The sequence below is a fragment of the Bacillus rossius genome (assembly GCF_032445375.1).
Source record: "Bacillus rossius redtenbacheri isolate Brsri chromosome 4 unlocalized genomic scaffold, Brsri_v3 Brsri_v3_scf4_2, whole genome shotgun sequence".
NCBI lineage: Eukaryota > Metazoa > Arthropoda > Insecta > Phasmatodea > Bacillidae > Bacillus > Bacillus rossius.
This window is the reverse complement of record NW_026962011.1, coordinates 47686432-47710187: the sequence shown is the minus strand read 5'-3', so window position 1 is coordinate 47710187 and position 23756 is coordinate 47686432. Positions and strand designations below refer to the sequence as shown.

The 23756-nt window shown below is 40.1% G+C and overlaps 1 protein-coding gene across 1 annotated transcript; it reads left to right on the top strand.

Annotated features, from left to right (window-relative positions):
• The first annotated feature begins 1261 nt into the window (after positions 1-1261).
• LOC134541851 (putative endothelial lipase) lies at positions 1262-20270 on the top strand. The gene is made up of 8 exons (XM_063385549.1): positions 1262-1314; positions 6353-6485; positions 10955-11088; positions 13459-13722; positions 14265-14450; positions 16957-17115; positions 17954-18047; positions 20264-20270. The coding sequence occupies exons 1-8, from the start codon at positions 1275-1277 to the stop codon at positions 20268-20270; spliced, it is 1017 nt and encodes a 338-aa protein (XP_063241619.1). The 5' UTR covers positions 1262-1274.
• The last annotated feature ends 3486 nt before the right edge of the window (positions 20271-23756 follow it).

Below are 23756 nucleotides of genomic sequence, written 5' to 3'. Positions count from 1 at the left end.
AAGTACTCATCTAACTAACAATCATGAACCACTTTTCACTACATCATGTCACGCCAGTTAAACGCCGGCTAAAGCCCGAGGAACAGAGCTCACTTAGACACCGACAGCACTGACGAGGGAGTTGCAGGGCATGCTGACAGTGACACCTCGACAGTGAGTCTGGGATAGCATCGAGTCCCCTGCAGCATCACTGCCTCCCCCACCCCGCGAGCGGCACTGCCCAGCCCAGGGGCGTGGTCTCACCTGAACAGGCTACAACGAGTGTCAGCTTGCACGACGAACACGAACCTGAGTACCAGTAAGGGCCGGTTGAAGGCGGATATGAGTACCAACATGAGCCAGTTGAAGGCGGATATGAGTACCAAAGTGAGCAATCTGAAGGGGGAGACAGCCGGCGAGCTAGAGACGCTTACCGAAGACACGGAGAAGGTAAACACACGCTTGGAAGAACACCAACAACGCGCCGCAGCAGGTGCAACAAGAACTACAGTCTGCTCGATAGAGTAAACAAATCAATGACCAGGTGCAGGAGAACAGCTCGCAGTTCGCCAGGATGGATGTTGTGACAGAACGCACGGTCACACTGGAGAGCCACCTGAGCGCAGCCAAGGAGGTGGCCGAAAGTGGAAACTACGTCACCAGGCCGCCACGTGGAGGAGCAGTTAGACCGCCACACCCGGCAACAAGAGCTGCAGAGGACCGTCTGGAAGAGCCTGGTGGGGGGGGGGGGGGGTGCGCCCGTCACGACAGCCATCAGTAGAGACCTGAAAAATTCGCGGGTTCATTTCGTGTTATGCTAAAATTCAAATAATTATACCTTGGTGCTGCTTCTGCCATCGGTCCACTGTTAATCTGGAGGACTGAGCGGCCAATTAGAGGCCCCTCGCTCGTAGAAGTGTCGAATCACAGGTTACCCAGTCGAGACGACTCACAAGTCAGCAGCCAATGAACAGTTGGCATTTGCCCGAGTGTGTTAGAGGATTTTTTGGAGTCCATCCTGGAGGTCATTGAACCCGCGAATTTTTCCGGTCTCTAGCCATCAGTCGGCAAACGGCAGCGTCGACACTGACATCAGGAGAGGAGATGCAGGAACGCGGGCTCGGGGAACCCCACTGGTTCCTCGCCCGCCTCGGGCCGCCGATCTGCCCCAGAAGTCCGGTCACGCACGCGGCAGGGAGGGGGTGAGGTGTGGTGTGGTGGGGGCGCGCGGACACTCGGGCCTTCAGCTTGGAGGCCGCGGCCAGTAGCCGGTCGCCTCTTCCGGGAGGAAGGCGATGCCGTCGGCGGCGGTTATGGCGGTCCTCGTCGTCGCAGGTGAGCGCCGAGCGCCCAGCAATCCAGACGAGAGCTGGTTCAGTCGGGGGCCCGCGGGACACCTGCGTAAACACTGGGTAGAGACAGGAAAAATTCGCGAATTCATTTCGCGATAGGCTAAAATACAAATAGATATACCTCAGTGCTGCCTCTGCTATTGGCTCACAACTCACCTGGATGACTCTGGGGCCAATGAGAAACACCCAACCAAAGCTGTATCGAATCACAGGCTGCTACGTTGGGACGTCTCACAAGACAGCAGCCAATCAGTGGGTCACATTCGACCGAGTGTACGTAGAACTATGGAGTTCATCCTCCAAGTCATTGAACCCGCGAATTTTTCCGGTCTCTAACACTGGGGAACACACTGAGCACTAAGGACAGGAAAAATTCGCGGGTTCAATGACCTGTAGGATGACCTCCATAGTTCTACGTACACTCGGTCAAATGTCACCCTTTCATTTGGCTGCTGTCTTGTAAAGGTGTCCCATCGTAGCGGCCTGTGATTCGATACAGCTTTGGTTGGGTGTTTCTCATTGTCGTAAGAGTCGCCAGGTGAGTTGTGAGCCAATGGCAGAGGCAGCACTGAGATATAAATATTTGTATTTTAACCTATCGCGAAATGAATTCGCGAATTTTTCTGGTCTCTACTTTGCACACACACGTGCGGGTCTGCGATGGAGGTCCAGAGGTCATGGATATCCGACCATCTCTCATCTGTCTCCACTCTAGTATACACACTTGGGAGGACGGAGAGAAAGAGAGAGAAATCTTTTGATCTTGGCCTACTATTTATTTAAAAATATTCCAGAAACGTATTGAACATTCTAGAAAATTCTGGAACATTATATAGTACAAATATATTATTATATATATTTTTTATTTTTACAAAATATTGATCAAACGCATTCTCGTTTTCCATGCAACCAACAGGTTTGGAATATTTTCTAGTCGCTGCATCTATCAGCATTATCGAAAATAAATTTTTGAAGAAACGTTATTGTTATTACTCTTTAGAGGTATAAAAACATTAATAAGAATTTGAAATGTTTCATACTGAGGGAGTTACAGTGAATTTCTTTTTCTCCATTCCTACCTTGTTGGTCCGATTATGCTCATTAACGAATTTGACCCCAATTTTCCCAATTTTCCAGCTCTACATTTTATGCAACGGACTGGAAACAATTTGTATAAAATTACGAAAGGTATCACATCTATAATATGTATAATATGTGTGTGAATGTATGTATACTTTTGTCAAACGATTGTTTTTGGGGTCAAGGTAACGTTAAAATAAATAAATTATTTATAGTGTTTATGAAATGGCCTTCTAGATACACTAAAATTTTCCTGCCACTAATAAAAAGTTTTAATGAGACTACAAAATTATATTGGTCTCACCGAAAAATTTTTTCAGGGTCTGTATTGAAATATTGTTTCAACTGGTAAAAGTAAAAATTCATCTGTTTTTCAGCGCATATGTTTATATTTTAGTACCACAAAAATGTCCTTAAAATATTTGGAAATAACTATAAACAGACATACACACAAATACATATATTTATGTATAAATAGGTAAGTATTTAATTTCACAAAATGTTAAATTTAATGTTGAATAAAATTGGTTTATTTCTTTACCTCAGAAGAACGAAATTCGGAATTATTTAAAGAATTCTTACTTGTGAACAAGTGTTTGAAAATTTTCTTAGTATTTAATACCTGTTAACACATGTTTTTAGTTATATATTACATGTATTGAAGAAAATTCTGTTCCTTGGTTATGAAGCTATATTTGTGTCTTTTTTTTAATAGGAGCATGCTTTAAAGTTTAAATATTTCTTTATGATTCAGTTATAAATTAATAAAAATACTTTACCACAGCGTCTTAAATTAATATCTTAAATAACTGTACTTGGATTTTAAAGTATGGGTTTATTATAAAATAGTTTTATATGTCATTGTGATTGTAAAATATGTCAAGATAAATAAGTATGAATATGAACTTACAATACAAATATCAGAAACTGTATGAAGTTAAACAGAGCCGGATAGTGATTTGTTTTTGAATAAGATCGTTTACGCAATCCATGACAAGTATACGTCAAAGTTACATCGAATCTGCAAGACACCATTTCCAACATTTCATTTAAAGATTCTCTGCTATGACGAGTAATTTGAACTAGTGTCAAGCATGTTTTGTTTCGTATTGCTACCCATTACAATCATTGAGCTACGTTGTATTGCAATACAGCGATTCTATTTGCATACCTGGCAGGCTTTTCTTATTGTTTTAAATAATGCATTTTTTAATATTTTCACAAAAAAATTATATTTTGTAATTTTAAGACCATGTAGCTTTCTTAATTATCAATTTACGTAATGTAGTATTTATATTTATTGTTCTTTCGTCAAGAGACATCTGTAGCTATAAAATGTGTCACGAGTTAAAATACATCCGATATATCGAACCCCTTCAAAGAATCGCTAAATTCAGCGTAACCAAAATTTTGTTCCTATTTATATTTCTTTCTTCACTGGTCTATTATATTACTCGATTTGGTGTCATTTATGTCTTGTTTTATTGTTTCGTGTGGCTTTATTCGTTGAGGAAATACTGCAATGTTCAGATGCGTTGTTCTGTAAATGTTTATTTAAGTTTGCTTTCTGCACTTTCTTTTTGGATGTATACTACATAATTCTTGAATTTCTGTGACATAAAAAACGCTGCGTAATCGCAAACTCGTAGCTTCATTGTGCTCTTAGCTTCATGTGTAGCCAATGAGAATACCCTCAAAGCGGGATTACGATAGCCCTGTCAGAAAAATTCTAAAGGGCTACCCATCCAAGGGGTAACAATTCAGACAACCTTTCAAAAAAACCACTGTCAGAAAAATCGTGATGGGCTGCCCTTCCAAGGGGTAACAATGGACAACCTTTCAAAAACACCACTGTCAGAAAAATCCTGAAGGGCTACCCATCCAAGGGGTAACAATTCAGACAACCTTTCAAAAACACCACTGTCAGAAAAATCCTGAAGGGCTACCCATCCAAGGGGTAAAAATTCAGACAACCTTTCAAAAACACCACTGTCAGAAAAATCGTGATGGGCTGACCTTACAAGGGGTAACAATTCAGACAACCTTTCAAAAACACCACTGTCAGAAAAATTCTGAAGGGCTACCCATCCAAGGGGTAACAATTCAGACAACCTTTCAAAAAAACCACTGTCAGAAAAATCGTGATGGGCTGCCCTTCCAAGGGGTAACAATGGACAACCTTTCAAAAACACCACTGTCAGAAAAATCCTGAAGGGCTACCCATCCAAGGGGTAACAATTCAGACAACCTTTCAAAAACACCACTGTCAGAAAAATTCTGAAGGGCTACCCATCCAAGGGGTAACAATTCAGACAACCTTTCAAAAAAACCACTGTCAGAAAAATCGTGATGGGCTGCCCTTCCAAGGGGTAACAATGGACAACCTTTCAAAAACACCACTGTCAGAAAAATCCTGAAGGGCTACCCATCCAAGGGGTAACAATTCAGACAACCTTTCAAAAACACCACTGTCAGAAAAATTCTGAAGGGCTACCCATCCAAGGGGTAACAATTCAGACAACCTTTCAAAAAAACCACTGTCAGAAAAATCGTGATGGGCTGCCCTTCCAAGGGGTAACAATGGACAACCTTTCAAAAACACCACTGTCAGAAAAATCCTGAAGGGCTACCCATCCAAGGGGTAACAATTCAGACAACCTTTCAAAAACACCACTGTCAGAAAAATCGTGATGGGCTGCCCTTCAAAGGGGTAACAATGGACAACCTTTCAAAAACACCACTGTCAGAAAAATTCTGAAGGGCTACCCATCCAAGGGGTAACAATTCAGACAACCTTTCAAAAAAACCACTGTCAGAAAAATCCTGAAGGGCTACCCATCCAAGGGGTAACAATTCAGACAACCTTTCAAAAACACCACTGTCAGAAAAATTCTGAAGGGCTACCCATCCAAGGGGTAACAATTCAGACAACCTTTCAAAAACACCACTGTCAGAAAAATTCTGAAGGGCTACCCATCCAAGGGGTAACAATGGACAACCTTTCAAAAACACCACTGTCAGAAAAATCCTGAAGGGCTACCCATCCAAGGGGTAACAATTCAGACAACCTTTCAAAAACACCACTGTCAGAAAAATCCTGAAGGGCTACCCATCCAAGGGGTAACAATTCAGACAACCTTTCAAAAACACCACTGTCAGAAAAATTCTGAAGGGCTACCCATCCAAGGGGTAACAATTCAGACAACCTTTCAAAAACACCACTGTCAGAAAAATTCTGAAGGGCTACCCATCCAAGGGGTAACAATGGACAACCTTTCAAAAACACCACTGTCAGAAAAATCCTGAAGGGCTACCCATCCAAGGGGTAACAATTCAGACAACCTTTCAAAAACACCACTGTCAGAAAAATCCTGAAGGGCTACCCATCCAAGGGGTAACAATTCAGACAACCTTTCAAAAACACCACTGTCAGAAAAATTCTGAAGGGCTACCCATCCAAGGGGTAACAATTCAGACAACCTTTCAAAAAAACCACTGTCAGAAAAATCGTGATGGGCTGCCCTTCCAAGGGGTAACAATGGACAACCTTTCAAAAACACCACTGTCAGAAAAATCCTGAAGGGCTACCCATCCAAGGGGTAACAATTCAGACAACCTTTCAAAAACACCACTATCAGAAAAATCCTGAAGGGCTACCCATCCAAGGGGTAACAATTCAGACAACCTTTCAAAAACACCACTGTCAGAAAAATCCTGAAGGGCTACCCATCCAAGGGGTAACAATTCAGACAACCTTTCAAAAACACTACTGTCAGAAAAATCCTGAAGGGCTACCAATCCAAGGGGTAACAATTCAGACAACCTTTCAAAAACACCACTGTCAGAAAAATCCTGAAGGGCTGCCCATCCAAGGGGCAACTATTCAGCTCCCCCGCACTGGAGCGTGATCAAGCAAGGGGGGGATCTCGGCTGTGTTGCAGCGACGCTGCCCTCGAAGAGCGCCCGCGGCCAGGTGGTCCAGGGAGTGAGGCTGGACTGGAACATCGGCCCGTGCAAGCTGCAGGTGTTCGAGCCGTGCGAGCATGCCGCCGTCACCACCTACCTGTTCACCAGGTGAGACATCCTGCTGTCACAGGCGGGATGCTCATCGCCTCTGAAGCGGCGCGCGGTCTTCTCGTCTGTGCTCGGGTCGACTGTAACTTCAAAAAAAAAGGGGGGGGGGGTTGTCTGCAAAGTCGGTTTACGGTCAATAATTTTACTTGATAACGTCATAAGAAAACATTGATGAAAAATTGCATGCTTTTTAATTTTCAAATATAATTTACAGTTTTTGCAAATTTAATTTAAATAATTTGTTTAAATATAAACCATGAAAAATTAGTTTTAGAAACAAACTGAAATTAAATCAATGCCAATAAATTGTTAATTTAAAGTTACGAAATTAGACAAATAAATCAAATTTTTTAAAATTGCAGCTTTTAAAAAGCCCGCCTTAACCTGTTTGATATTATAGAAGGGCTTTCTCGCACGGTGGTTGTTCCGGTTCTTGCACGCTCGGCTCAGGCGGAACGTGACAGTGAGTCATGCTTTTTTTTCGTGCGTGTAGCCGGCGTTCATCGATTTATAAGACGTTATCACGTCGAAAAAAAAAAAATAACCGGAGAAGAGGGTCAAGGTTCTCGCGTTGCAACGGCGACCCGGAACCGGGGTCGTCGGGCCGGCGTGCCCAAAATCTCGACCCACTTGCCGTCGTGACGAAACGGCCCGAGACTCGTCCGTGTCGAACTCTCCTCCCGGCAGTCCCCGCGGACCCGGTTCCCACTGTCTGGACCCGGTTCCCACTGTCTGGACCCGGTTCCCACTTTCTGGACCCGGTTCCCACTGTCTGGACCCGGTTCCCACTGTCTGGACCTGTTCCCGCAGGAGCTCCCCGCGAGGCGTTCGCCGAGGGCCAGGGGCGGGCCTACAGACCGAGAGCCTTCGCTCGCTACGTAATTTCGACGTAACAACGTCTAATAAATCGATGAACGCCGGCTGCACGCACGAAAAAGGGTCCCTTTACGCACATTGTCCCGTTAAGCTCAGTGTACGCTTGCGCCGCATCTATCTCTCTTCCGCTCGATTGTAACAACCATCGATTTGACTTTTTCGAGGCACATTAAACTTGAAACACTCCCCATTCGTTTCCTACTCTTCCTATCATCGTCCTATCCTTAACAGAATAACACAGATCGGAAGAAGTTAAATAGCAAACATGTATAAAAGTTATAGTTAAAATAATCTCTTCGTTAAAGTAATAAACATATTTGAATTAATGAGTGCAAATAAAAGTAAATTTATCAATTAAATTGTAGATTTCATTTCACTTCTTCTTTGTATCCATACAAAATAGTTATAATTCAATAAAAATTATTCTTTTTTATTCATAAAAGTATGCAATCATTTCATCAATGTTTTGTTATGACGTTGTCACGTTTAACTATCGTCCGTAAACCGACTTTACAAACAACGAATTTTTTTTAAAGCGTCAAAGAAACAAACTGACGGACAGACAAACCGACAAAGAAACAAACTGACAGACAGTCTAACCGACAAAGTAACAGACTGACGGACAGACTAACCGACAAAGAAACAAACTGACGGACAGACTAACCGACAAAGAAACAAACTGAAGGACAGACTAACCGACAAAGAAACAAAGTGACGGACAGACGAACTGACAAAGAAACAATCTGACGGACAGACTAACCGACAAAGAAACAAATTGACGGACAGACAAACCGACAAAGAATCAAACTGACGGACAGACAAACCGACAAAGAAACAAACTGACGGACAGACGAACCGACAAAGAAACAAACACAGACAAACCGACAAAGAAACAAACTGATGGACAGACAAACCGACAAAGAAACAATCTTACGGACAGACAAACCGACAAAAAGTCTTAAATAAAGAAACATCCGTTTCCCATATTTTTTTTTGTTAATGTGTAATCATAAACAGGAATCATTTAATCATTAATGAAACTTTCCATAGAAATTACAATGCATTTTGCTGTATCTTCTCCTAAGGATGGGTGTAATAAATCACAAACTTTTCTTACAATATTTGCTCATTCTTGAAATTTCCACGAGTAAAGCTGCGGTTGGTAAGCTAGAAATTAAAAAAAAATACCTTTAACGTATTTAATCCGTGATGATATATCCACTTTGAATGCTAACTATATATATATATATATATATATATATATATATATATATATATATATACATAGTGATCAAAAATATTATAAGAAAAAAATATTGTGTGTTAAATATAAAAAATTTAATCGCTGGACGTTTCATTCACTGTGTATTTCCCAGTTGTTAAATTAAATCGTATCTCCAGCTATATATAATTATGTGATTCGCTGAAGATGTCACTTATATTACAGGCTTTTGTCTTGAGGCACTTGTGTTGACAAGTGTGTCGAGATTTATATATAAAAAATTTGAAAAATGTTTTGTGTGTGGTATGGAATGGAAATAACAGGTTTTTGTTGAAAATTAATTTAAAAATGTAATGGGGCTGTTATTTCTTTTACAATGTACGACTCGTGTCCTAAAAATAAGTACCGTTTGGTCATTAAAAAAATTAACTCATGGAAATAAAGGTTTTATTGAAAGTTTTAGTTTGCTGCATATCTAAATCACATTTTCACAGAGTTTCCATTCAGTTTCAAACACAGTTCGCAACACTCTACCAGTAAACCAGTATATGACACCATTCTGCATAGAAGTTTGCCACCTGGAAATTAAAACAGTTTACAACCGTAATTTTGTACATTTTGCTGTAATTGCTGATTCACGTTTCATTTAATCAACCAAAGTGAAGCCCGTTTCGTCCCAATAAAAAGTAGCCATCATTTTCCGACTCGAGTACGGAAATGGTTTGAACTTTTTCCGGAGATGTTTACTGTGCGCCTGTACTTACGCTACACGCATTGCGTATTCGAAGTCCGTGATGCCTATGGCTGAGGTGTCCATTCCATTCCCAGACGGCGAAGTTAAATAATCTGGTAGAGCTGTACGTAAAGTACATGGAATTGAATGTGACTATGTGAAAATGTGATATAGATATATAGTAAACTAAAACTTTCAATAAACCATTTTTTTCTTCATGACATAATTTTTTAATGACCAAACGGTACTTACTTTCCGGACACGCCTCATAGCTATTAAATTTATATACGTGATAACTTTGATGCCAGTAGGCTATTAGGGTGGCACCGCGCATGCGCGGAATTTTGACAGGAGATCGTAAAAATCTGCTCCCTAAAAACAAAATAAGGGACTGGCCGTGTCCTATCGGGCACTAGGAATACGAATAGGGTACAGGTGTAGCATACTCGACACAACCTTTAAACCTGTTGTCTGTTTGGGTACAAATCATTTTATTTCTTTTCTATCGAGTGATTTTGTTTGATGTTTTAGGTTTCCGACTCAGTTCCGTATGTGTGGATTTATTTCATTTCCATTTGTATCGTTTAAGATTATTTCGGTTATTCACTTTGAAATGTACAGTTAGGAAACATCACTACACATTTCAGTTCTTTCCTTTGATTTATTTCGTTACAATTCAAGCATTTAATCATTGAAATTATATTATAATAAAATACAGTTATTTCCTTATAAATGGGTTCTTTTGATGCTGTTTCATGTAAATTTACTTCATTATATTAATTTAATTACATTTGGGTACAAAAATTTCAATTTGTATTGTATTAAGGGATTTTATTTGTTGTATTATTTTACGGCTCATTTCGGTATAGGCCTAAGTGGATTTAAGTAATTTACATTTGTATCCTTTAAGATTATTTCGGTTATTTCACATTAATAGAGACCTGCAAAATTCGTGGTTTCGATGGCCTTCAGGATGGACTGCACATACTCCTGTACACTCGGGCAAATAGCGCAAGTTCATTGCCTGCCGACTTGTAAGTCGTCTCAGCTGGTTTGTCTGTGATTCGATCCTTCTTCGGTTGAGGGTTGGTAACTGGTTGAGATTCGTCCGGATGAACAGTAAGCCAATAGAAAAAAAATTATCTAAGAGGTACATGTGTTTGAATTCTAGCCTATCACCGAATGAATCAGCGAATTTTGCAGGTCTCTACACATTAATATGTTCAAGTAGATATCATTAGAGTCCCGGATATTTCGCGGTTTCCTCTGGCCTCAGGATAGAATTCAAAGTTATAGGTGTGCTCGACCCATGTTTACTTTCCCATTGGTTGAATTCTTAGCGAGAACATTTTTATCCTTGTTATTGGGCACTACCTGATTCGCTTACTTCTCTCCTAGCTGGACATCGTTGGCTCACGGTCGTAGAGGGGCGTGTCCAGATAACTGCGGTCCAGTCATGAACACAGTGCGACAGTGTGGAGGTTTGCATTCTAGCTTGCGACTAAATGAATGCGCGAAAATTCCGTGCCTCTAGATATAAGTTCCACACATTTCAGTCCTATCCTTTGATTTGTTTCGCTACAATTCAAGCATTTAATCGATTCGATTGAAGTAGACCGCCGCCTGTGTTGCCGGCAGGGACCACCGCTACCGGCTCGACCCCAAGGACCCCCGGCCTCCGGAGCACTTCGACCCGGGGGTCCCCACCAAGGTCATCGTGCACGGCTACACCGGCGACGTCGACTACAACGTCACGGCGGCCATACGGGACGGTGAGGCTCATTCCGTCCAACTGATTCCACTGCACGACGTCATCGTCCTACGGACGAGAAATGTTCGTACGTAGGGGCAGGCATTTTTCGCTAAAAGATTCCGAGACTAGCTGAAAGTTAAAACACTGTAGCATCATCTGTGTTTCTCAAATGGGTGAGTGTTCTTTCAGGTCAATGTAGATTTTTACAACACCAATCGCAGTGAGTCAGTGCGGAAGCAAACAAGTCCTGATTGGCCCGGTCAAATAAGGCAATGGCTTCTCTCGCAGACGGCCGCCAATCACGAGGAAGAAACCACTGGTACGGGTATATACTTTGTTGCAGTCTAATAGGCGCTCAGATTTATCCGCGAAAAATGCCTGCCCATACTTATTAGACTGCAACAAGGTATACCCGCTCCTGTGGTTTCTTCCTTGTGATTGGCGGCCGCCTGCGAGAGAAATCGTTGCCTTATCTGACCGAGCCACTCAGGACGCGTTTGCTTCCGCACTGAATCACTGTGATTGGTGTTGTAACAATCGATATGTACCTGGGAGAAACTCACCCAATCACGAAACACAGACGGTGCTACAGTGTTTTGACTTTCATCTAGTCTAGAAATCTTTTCGCGAAATCTGCATGCCCCTATTCATACGCCAATTCTTGTCTTTCGTTCATTGGCTAACGATTCTCCAGCAGAACTATGTAATTTAGCCAATGAAAGCAGTACCGCGTAAGTTTTTTACCGCGTAAGTAATTCCAACAGGCACAGATTTTTGTTAAAAAAATATTAAATGTGAACTCGCATTTTGATGTAGAATCTGTGTCCTGTTAATGGATGGTCTGGGCAAAATTATTGACGTGAAATATGGGCTGAGAGATTTTAGTAACTTCAGCTACGCACCAACTGCGCACAATTTTGAAAATACAGTGGAGTGTGATAATCTGAAAATCTGGCTAATCCGAACAACTTTAGATTGTAAATAAATATTAATTTTTTTTTAGTATTTTAAAAATTGTTGTTAATGCATTGACCCAAGTAACAACATGTGATTTAGTGCTTTTATAAATGTCAAAGGCTGTGTTACATGACAGCTAGACGCTCGTTGAGATGCATTTTGGTCAACGCAGTTTCATCACGGAAATTGTTCGGCCAATCCGAAAATATGTTAATCCGAACAGGTGTTGGATTAGTAGAGACAGGAAAAATTCGTGGGTTCATTGATCTCCAGGATCGACTCCAATATCCTCTACACACTCGGGCAAATGCCAACTGTTCATTGGCTGCTGACTTGTGAGTCGTCTCGACTGGGTGGCCTGTGATTCGACAATTCTATGAGTGAGGGTCTCTAATTGGCTCTCAGACCTCCAGATTGACAGTGGACCAATGGCAGAAGCAGCACTAAGGTATAATTATTTGAATTTTAGCATAACACGAAATGAACCCGCGAATTTTTCAGGTCTCTATGGATTAGCGGGACTCCGCATCAGCTCAATTGGCAAAACTATCCTTCGAATATTGAGGCCACGTGTGGTTTATTGCGCGGTCAGCAATGAACCACTTCTACGTCTAAGAAACGTTACACAGAAAAAAAATGTCTGCACTTTTACCAAAGATTCCTTTGTAAACCAGCTGCCAAGATACTGTAACTTTGTATAATATTTTGCATTTAGTAAAGATCGCAGGCTTTCGTGACCATTGTCTGGCGTCTTCGACGCCACTACAACCTAGAAGCCAAAACCCCCCCCCCCTTTTTTTGGCATATATTTAATACGTTTTCCGAGATGATAGTGAGCATATCTTACAGGTATTTATTTCACAATTTTGTATTTTAATTGATGTGTCATTCAAGCATAATTGTTTTAAACGGGGACGCACCACAACGCCGAACGTACAATAACGCCGAAAACCATAACGCTGAAATGCCAAATTGACCACAACGCCGAGAGCTAGAAAACTGTTGAGTACCACAACGCCGAAATACATTAACCCCGAAAAAGTCATTGCAGGACTGCCACAAAGGTTAGGTTAGGTTAAGTTTAACACACAAATTCATTCAGTTGTTTTTAATTTTGCTCCTGTGCCCCCCCCCCTCCCCCGCCTCCTCAAAGCAACATTTTTCGGCGTTACTGTATTTCGGCGTTGTGGTACAGAGAAGTTTTCTAGCTGTTGGCGTTGCGGTAAATTTGGCATTTCAGCGTTATGGTTTTCGGCGTTATTGTACGTTCAGCATTGTATTTCGGCGTTGTGGTAACGACCCGTTTTAAACTATAGACTTTATTTTATTTTATCACGTTGTTTGTACCGGAAAGCTATATTAGGTGGGCGGGGGGTGTGAATGTCCGGGCGAGGTGGAGTATGGAGGAGACTGGTGTTGTGTCGGGCGGCAGCCTACCTGGCGCAGGGCGGCTGCAACGTGCTGGCCGTGGACTGGGGCGAGCTGTCCAACTTCCCGTGCTACGCCTCGGCGGTGCTGCACACCTGGGTGGCCGGCCGCTGCCTGGCAGAGACTCTGCTGGCGCTGCGCCGCAGCACTCCAGGCTTCCAGCTGGCCGCGGTGCACGCCGTGGGCTTCAGCCTGGGCGCCCACGTGGCCGCCTTCGCCAGCAACGGCGCGCGCGACGCGCTGGGCCGGCCCTTCGGCCGCGTCACCGGTGAGCAGCTGCCGTCACTGCTCAGAAACACACGAGATAGAAGCTTCTAAGTTATGACATTTCTAAGTCGTGTGGTTCTGCGTTGCGCTTTCTAAGTTACGTGTTTCTAAGTTGTGTGTTTCTAAATTATGACATTTCTAAATTGTGTGGTTCTGCGTCGCGTGTTTCTAAGTTACGTGTTTCTAAGTTATGGCAGTTCTAAGTCGCGTGTTTATAAGTTGAGATGGTTCTAAGTTTGACTTTCTAAGTTATGGCAGTTCTAAGTTGTGTGTTTCTAAGTTGTGATGGATATAAGTTATCAATTTCTAAGTTATGAATTTCTAAGTTATGACGTTTCTAAGTAGTGTGGTTCTGCGTTGCGTGTTTCTAAGTTATGACGTTTCTAAGTTGTGTGGTTTTGCGTTGTGTGTTTCTAAGTTGCGTGTTTCTAAGTTATGATCTTTCTAAGTTGCGTTTCTAAGTTACGTGGATTTTCCAAATTTTCTAAGTTATGACAGTTCTAAGTTGTGACTTTCTAAGTTATGTCGTGGTGGTGGTGGCAGGACTGGACCCGGCGCTGCCCTTCTTCGCGACTCTGAAGAACACGTGGAAGCTGGACAAGTCGGACGCGGACTTCGTGGACGTGATCCACACCAATGTGGGCGTGTTCGGCAAGATCGAGCCGACGGGACACGCCGACTTCTACGTGAACGGCGGCAGTCTGCAGCCGGCCTGCGCCAATCACAGCAGTGAGTTCCCTCCCCACCAACCCCCTCCTTCATCCTCGTGCTTCGACCATGTACTCGGTCGATTGTGTCGGGTCGTTACCACAACGCCGAAATACCACAACGCCGAACGTACAATAACGCCGAATACCATAACACCGAATGCCAAATTGACCGCAACGCCGACAGCTAGAAAACTGCTGTGTACCACAACGCAGAAATACAGTAACGCCGAAAAATGTTGCTGCGGGGAGGGGCAAAATGAAAAACAACTGAATGAATTTGAGTGTGTTTCTTAAATGTATCTTAACGCCAAAATACCACAACCTAACCTAGGCTAGCCTAACCTAGGCTAGACTAACCTAGCCTAACATAACCTAACCTTACCTAACCTAACCTTTGTGGCAGTCCTGCAATGACATTTTTCGGGGTTAATGTATTTCGGCGTTGTGGTAATTCGGCGTTGTGGTACAGCGCAGTTTTCTAGCTGTCGGTGTTGTGGTCAATTTGGCATTTCGACGTTATGGTTTTCGGCGTTATTGTACGTTCGGCGTTGTGGTATTTCGGCGTTGTGGTGCGTCCCCGATTGTGTCAATACAGTAGAATGTTTAGCTTGTGCAACGTAAACCCCCCCGGCATTTAGTCGGATAAGCGAAAATTTGGAATAGTACGGATTTGTCAACAAAAATCCTATTACACGTCAAACTATTTCATAGTAAACATATTTCACAAAAACAACAACAAAGAAAACATGTGAGCGAATCTTTCAGTACTCGCGAGAGATGTGTAACATCAAACCTCGCTAACGAGCAAATAAATACACGTGTTCTCGTGTTTCAAATACACTTACAATACGAAACTCGGGAAACGAAAATAATGCCGAGCGTAATAATGCATGCAAATAATTGATTTCAACTAAATTTCTGGACACGAATCACGCGTATTTTCTGCACTCGCCGCTATAATTCGCTGCCGTTGGTTGGCCGACTGTAAAAACCGCATTATTTGTCTTCTACCCTTGTCAAAATAATATCCTCTCCTCCCCCATAGAGCTCGAGACAAGCATTTTAGTTAAGTTTCCTATGTTTCAACTTCTAGGTTTCTAGTTTCAAGATAATCCACATTGTTAAATTTGCTAATGGTAGATTTTTTTTAAATACCATATTTAAAAAATGAGGTTATAGAAGAAATTTTGTTTTGTTTTACCAGCTATGAAACCTTGTAAAATAAACTTATTGTCAGTTACCGCAATGTACCCCGGGGAAGATTTTTAATTGTGAATATTAGTAATAAAATTCACAAACGGCAGTTAAATAGATCTACCGACAGTAATTTTCTTCTGAACACAAAATGCAATGCTTTTAGAGGGGAACATCCGAAGAAATTATCCTAGATTCAAAAAAAAAATAATGACAAGGGAATGGAATGGTTGCTGTGAAGCCGAGCTTCAAGCCGCTACTGCACCAAGGTTTTCAATTCATTATATTATTCATTCGTTCGTTCTGTCTTTGTCATTAGTTAATTCATTCATTCGTTCAATCATCCTTCATTCATTCTTCATTCACTCAAATACATTAATTCGTTTTTAATTAGTTTATTAGTTTATTTTCGTTCCTTTCTTCTTCGATTGATATTCTTTAATTAATAATAAGTTTATTAATTCTTCATTCACTCAAATATCTTAATTCGTTTTGTAATTGTATTTGTTCATTCTTTCTTTTGTTCATAACCCGTTACTTAATTAATTCGTTTATTCATACATTCCTTAATTCACTAAAATATTTTTTGGTTCATAACTTCGTTCATTCATTAATTATTTCAATAATTCGTCATTCTCTCAAAAATGCCTTAACTCGTTCAGAAATCTTTACTTTATTAATTCGTTTATTCATCCACTTAAAAATTTTTTGACGTGACGTCTAATAAATCGATGAACGTCAGCTGCACGCACGAAAAAGGATGACTCATTGTCCCGTTACGCTCATTTATCCGTACGATCATTGTCCCGTTACGCTCATTGTACGCTTGCTCCGCATCTATCTCTCTTTCACTCGAGTGGAACAACCATCGAATTGACTTTTTCGAGGCACATTAAACTTGAAACACTCCCATTCGTTTCCTACTTTTCCTATCATCGTCCTATCCTTAACAGAATAACACAGATTGGAAGAAGTTAAATAGCAATCATGTATAAAAGTTTTGGTTAAAATAATCTCTTCGTTAATGTAATAAACTTATTTGAATTAATGAGTGCAAATAAAAGTAAATTTATCAATTAAATTGTAGATTTCATTTCACTCCTTCTTTGTATCAATACAAAATAGAGATAATTCATTAAAAATGATTTCATTTTATTCATAAAAGTATGCAATCATTTCATCAATGTATTGTTATGACGTTGTCACGTTAAACTATCGTCCGTAAACCGACTTTACAGACAATCAATTTTTTTTTAAACTCATAATTGGTTGTCTCGCCCGCACACGGCACCCAGACAGGCCTCGCGATGCGCAGACGTGCCTCTGTGCAGCCACATGCACGCGCCGCTCTACTTCGCCGAGTCGGTGCGGTCGGCGGGCTTCTGGGGCGCCCCCTGCCCCGGCTACTACCAGCACGCGGCGGGCTGGTGCCCCGACACAGAGGCCAACAGGAAGCAGCGCGTGCCCATGGGCGAACCCTGCCGGCCCGGGTGAGTGCCTCTAACTGCCTCTGACTGCCTCTGACTGCCTCTGACTGCCTCTAACAGCCTCTAACTGCTTCCAACTGCCTCTAACTGCTTCCAACTGCCTCTAACTGCCTCTGACTGCCTCCAACTGCCTCTGACTGCCTCGAACTGCCTCTTACTGCCTCTGACTGCCTCCAACTGCCTCCAACTGCCTCTGACAGCCTCTGACTGCCTCTAACTGCCTCTAACTGCCTCCAACTGCCTCTAACTGCCTCTAACTGCCTCCGACTGCCTCCGACTGCCTCTAACTGCCTTTAACTGCCTCTGACTGCCTCCAACTGCCTCCAACTGCCTCTAACTGCCTCTAACTGCCTCCGACTGCCTCCGACTGCCTCTAACTGCCTTTAACTGCCTCTAACTGCCTCCAACTGCCTCTAACACCTAGTGCAAGTCAGGCTTCTTTGGACGCGATGCTATAGAGACCGGAAAAATTCGCGAATTCATTCATCATGCATGAGATTTTTAGTAAACATCTAGGGGCATAAATATTATATATTTTTGCTAAAATATTTCGAGACTAAATGTATGTTGAAACGCATTATCATCGTCTGTGTTTCGTGACTGGATTGAGTTTATTTCAAGTGCACGCCTTTTTTTTTTATCACGCGAATCACAGCAACTTTGAATACAATCAAACGCAAGAGCAAAGGGTTCGAAGTTTGATAACGTAGACAATTTTACTTGTTAATATTTTTTTTAGCATGGGAACAAGTGAATGACACTTAAAGCATGGTAATGAGACTTAAGTGTTCTAACTTATAATTCATTTTGTCTTAAATCTACAACTGGTTTTTGTTTTCAGGACTTTTGGAGTGTATTTCGTTAAGACCAACGACAAACCACCGTTCGCGCTGGACTGGTGATGATTTCTGCTCGCATCGCTACTTCTCAAGAATGTATTTATGGAAACATCCAAATAATACTCTATCCACATACATGGATGACTACTACAAAATATTTATTTTTATTACAAATAAAAATGTGAGAACTAAATATGTGCTTATAGTGAAATTCCTGTTTATTGTACCTTATACAAACACGTGCAAAAATAGGGGAGTGGAAATCCCTCATTTTTAAGTGTGAATAGAAAACGAATCAATGGTCATATTTATTCTTTAAAAAATGAGCAATAAAAGAACAGCAAAATAGTTCTGTAATATGTTTACAGTAAAGCAGTAACAAAACTTAAGTAACGGTTGCAGAATAATCCGCATGCGTAGCATTAAGAACCATAGTTAACAACAAACATATTTTTTTGACGTGATAACGTCTTATAAATCGATGAACGCCGCTGCACGCACGAAAAATTGTTACGTTCCGCCTGAGCCGAGCGTGCAAGAACCGGCCAACCACCGTGCGAGAAAAACTTCTATAATATCCAACAGGTTAAGGCGGGCTTTTTAACTAATTGTTCGTGATTATATTTAAACAAATTATTTAAATTAAATTTGTAAAAACTGTAAATAATATTTGAAAATTAAAAAGTATGCAAATTTTCATCAATGTTTTCTTATAACATTATCACGTAAAATTATCGTCCGTAAAACGACTTTACAGACAACATCCCTTTTTTTTAAATAACAGTAGACATGGTACCAACAACCAATCAAATAAACGTATTTATATTAACCGACTAGCTATATATTTTTTGGTTCATACAAACATACTTTATTCTCATCGTTCGTCCATAAAATGTATCATATCCGCGGATAGTGTTTCCTTTCTAAAAAATATGCGTATTTTGAATAAGGCATGGTCTGAGGAGATTTTTGTGTGGAATTACATCAGAGCTATCTAAACGATATACTGCCGGCAGCGAACCGTCAGTACGAAGCGAGGAAGACAAAGAGTCGCAACTCAATGCCAAAACTAACGCTCTTGTTTTCTCTGGGTTTTCATGTGGTTTTAGTTTATATTGACGATAAATACGATAGCCTAAATTTTTATGGACGATAAATACGATATCCTCAATTTTAAGGACGAAACTTGCTTTTTTATAATGCTGTAAAATCTGGGCTCCATCTATAGCTCCCGACTTCGACATAGCTCAATGTACTCTCAATACACAGTTATTTATTTATTAGGCCTACCACTTCATATTTTTTCCTGTATGGTACAAAAATATAACAGGAGATAAATGTGTGGCTTTACACCACGATTAGACTCTCATTAATCACAAAAATAGCACACAAAACTTTTAAGTACAGAATACATACTAATAAATTTGTGTAATGCTAAGAACCATTCAGAAAATAAGGACTTTTTCCTTTCATTAATATAGTTTTTGACGAACAGAATAAATTCCGAGCACTGTTGTGTTATTTTTAAGATTCTAGAAAGTTAAGCAGTTAATTCTGTGTTGTAGCCCTACGCAGTGTCAAATGGCTGAATTATCTAACGACATGCAGTGAACACTGCAAAGACCTGTATCAAAATTTTTTCACTCAATTACCTTTAACATCGCACATATTTCTCTATCTGCGTTTTAAGCGGCGAAATAATACATTCTAGTATTAATGTGGTAAACTAACTTCTAAATAATTTTCAAATACTGTCCCGGGCATCTAGGCTCCAAGAAATTTTTTCATACCCTGATGGTAGGGTGGAAAATATAAGTCCAACGCAAGTAACATTCATTTTAATACTTATAAGTAGAGACCTGTAAAATTCGCGGATTCATTTCGCGATAGGATATAGTCCAAATACTTTAGACATTATTTTGTTTCAGTGAATGGGCCACAGTTTATCTGAAGGACTCAGGGCCAATGAAAAATCTTTAACAGAAGAATTAGCGAATCACGATCATTCCAGTCAACAGGTGTTACGAGTCGGTAACCAATCAGCAGATGCAATTTGCACAAGTGCATAGAGGATCATGAAGTCTATCCTTTAGGGATTTGAAATCGCAAATTTTACAGGTCTCTATTTATAAGTCATGCGATACACACAGGTACAGTTTACACTAACGGTCACGGTAACAGTATCCAAGCAAGCCCGCCTGCGCAAAAGTTACAACAGACTGCAAAGAAAAAAAAATTGCTTTTTAATCTACAACGTATATCGTTTCACTTTTAATGCAACGACGTAAAGGACGGGACAGTTCATGTTGCAGTTGGTGACCGTGACAGAGTTATGGTTGGTTGTTTATCACGTGTTCGTTCAGCGTTGGCACAGTGGGCAGAGTTAAGTTCTCTTGGGGGGGGGGGGGAAAATAATGAAAACCTTTTTCTTAGGAAGTTGTTGTAAATGACGTAGTGTTGTCCTATTTTCATAGACAACCAATTAATATATTTGTTTTTAAATTGGATTCTGGCTGATGAGCTGTGGGTCCCGGGTTCGATTCTCAAGCAGGTCAAGATTTAAACTCTTCCCGGATTCAGGACGGGCGTTGTACAGTCCTTTCACCTCTGTGGTGCGGAAGACGACGAGAATCCATTGCAGAATCACCCTGTCATGACAAGTGCGTCGAGGTTTCCACTACCGCAGCCTATCTGGGGTTCTACTCTCGTAATCATCATCACCTCCTTAAGGGGCCCGGCTAGTCACGGGTGTAGTTATATTAGTATTATAATAGTAGTATTATAAGTATTATTATAATTATTATTAGTATTGACTTGATGTAAGCTTTTTGGCATACGCCATTGCTAAAGCACATGTATGTCTGTAGAAGAAAACTACAAAAACACAAAAGACAAAAACACAAATTAAGCAAAAAATTGCTGTTGCCAACAGGATATAAACACTACATAATATTCCATAACAGGAATATGGTCAACAAACAAAGAAAAACAAAGAAAATGGACTTACAGAACGAAAAAAAGTCATGCACTCCCATTGCACAAATCTTTCAAAGATAATATTATTAGTATTATTAATTATTAGTATTATTAATTATTAATATTATAATATATTAATATTGAGACAATCTAACAGATGTTTTAAAAAGTAAACCTTCTTATAAAAACAAACAAACCAGATCAACGAGAGAATATTAAGTGACTAAGTAAATTCACTTATATGTCAAACAAATGTCAATGAAAGACGCAAAGAAATAAATAATTTGTCACGTTTCAAACAAATGACAAAAAATGAATATGAAAAGCTAATATATACATGATGACATGTATGTAATCAAACACTACCTATGATGGTCTGTTATCTGGTCCCTTCTTCAGATTATAGTCCATTTAAATCGACTTTTAGATACTCTAAAGTGCTAGTGACAGGGGCTATCAAATGTATCAATTGCTACAGAGTTATGGTTATCCGTGTACAGCTACTACGTGTTTAGAAAATAAATATTATAAAAAAAATGTTATTTTGTGAAAACAACATTACAAAAAGGCCACAAATATAAGAATAATATTTCAGACCATTTTATTTCGTAGAATTACAAACTCTTTATGTAAATCATAAATAGGCATTGTAGAGCTACCATATACCAATTACAAAAATACACTAGTTAAGAAAATTTTTAAAATCTATAGTTTTCAAGTGTAACACATACTGTAACTTTTAATTAGTGTAAGTACTTGAAATTTTGATAACCATTTTGTTATTATATTGGGTAGTTGATGAGAAAAAATTAAGTAGCAATGCATAAAGTATCTCAAGTATAATCGAGGAACGTTATATGTTTCAAATGATAATCACAATTTGTGAATTCATAAAAATCGCAAACCTCTGTGCTGGTGCAACGAATATTGAGTTTATGTTTTATTTGCCGATTTGACGGTAGCATGGATGGTTACATAACAGAGGACTCATTCTCCTTTTGTGAATATTTTGGAAAGAGAAGTTTTCAGGCTTGCGCGGGGTACGGAGTGTTTCCAATGAGTTCTCGCCTTTACATGTCGCCATTTCTTGCGACAGCAAAAAAAGTTTGTCCTTGGCTGATAGTGCAGGCTGTTGTTCTATTTTCTTCGCTCTTAAGCTGTCCGTTCAGAAGCAAGACAGTACGTTTTGCCCGAGTGCAAGTCTTACACAGGGAAGATTTTCGAGTCCGCTAGTCATGACCAGTTTTATTCTAAGGTTCTGACGTCACGGTACGTAGCCTACTCTTAAACCATCCGTGAGTTCATTGTGAGGTAACACTCATCTGCTTAAGGATTTGACCCACGCATATTATTCAATCTTCATTCCATCGCGGAAAAAAGGTTCTACACCTTAACTCCAATCCAAAAAAAAAATCTGAGGCTGATAGGAAATACCCTCCCTTTGGTCGGACAGTCTGTTCCAGGCTTGTCAGATCCAGGTACATACTCATCCTGCCTCGGCTGTAAAATGGGAACAATTTGTAGGTGTCATTAAAGTAAATCAAGAGTTTATTTACTTGTAGGTTGAAACACGCAGAACAGTAAAAAGTAAGAGAGAGATTCAACTGTCACAAAAATATAATTTAGGTTGACTGTACGATTGTGATATATCTTTATAACATTGTGATCATGCTATCAGTATTTGAGTGTAAGTCAAAGTAAGAGAACATTTAAATTTTTGTAGCCAACATCAGATATAATAATTAGAGACCTGAAAAATTCGCGGTTTCGATGGCCGTCAGGATAGACTGCACATACCCCTGTACACTCGGGAAAATAACGCAAGTTCATTGGCTGCCGACTTGTAAGACGTCTCAGCTGGTTTGTCTGTGATTCGATCCTTCTTTGGTTGAGAGTTTATAACTGTTTGAGATTCGTCCAGATGAACAGTAAGCCAATAGCAAAATTATCTAAGAGGTATATGTGTTTGAATTCTAGCCTATCACCGAATGAATCCGAGAATTTTGCAGGTCTCTAATAATAATTAGTTTGGCATTTCCATATTAACTTGGCGATGATTTATCGTTACGGAAATGATAAAATATAAACTTGAATATCTATATATCGTTACGATTTATAATATGGGGATAACTGGGTTCGTAAGGGCTATCCCAATTGAGATTTATTACAGTTTTATTAATTACTAATATTTATATTAATAATAAATAATTGTGCTACAACAAATCATTAGCACTTTAAAATGATTATTCTCAAGTCATTCAATTTAAGGCGGCCGCCTATTTGGGTCACCAAATTCAGCTCACGTTTGTTCTTACACTTTATTTTACCAAAGCCAATTGTTTTACGAAATAACATTTTTCCCAATCAATATTTCACAGTTTTAAAAATAATATTAATTTATAAACACCAAGTTTTGGATGCTTTAGAAACGAAAAATTACCAAGTAAAAAACTGAATTTGGAAAATCCAATTGATTTTGTTCGATTCTGGTTTGATTGTTCATGAAGAATTTGTTTAACGAAAATAATATCGTAGAAAATGGGAATATGCTTTTTTGGTGATGTCATCTTTTCTATTTGAAAAACCATTACAGAATAAATGTGTCCTCTTCGTAAGACAGAAGTTTTTAACCGTAACCCCTGAATTTCCTCAACTTAAAAGTGTTTTCTTGTCGTCGTACAAGATTAGAGTTGTAATCTCAAGACCACCGAAGTTGCTAATCTTCATACTCGTGATAACTAAGGCTAGTCAGTGGGTGCCTACATATCGCGTCAACTATACGTTACCTAACAATGACGCGAAACGCTATCACCACCTGTTTATTTTATT

Coding starts and splice junctions, on each gene's coding strand:
- LOC134541851 (XM_063385549.1), top strand. CDS start 1,275: ATGCCGTCGGCGGCGGTTATGGCGGTCCTCGTCGTCGCAG. Junction 1,315..6,352: donor GGCGGTCCTCGTCGTCGCAG/GTGAGCGCCGAG, acceptor GCTGTGTTGCAG/CGACGCTGCCCTCGAAGAGC. Junction 13,723..14,264: donor GCCCTTCGGCCGCGTCACCG/GTGAGCAGCTGC, acceptor TGGTGGTGGCAG/GACTGGACCCGGCGCTGCCC.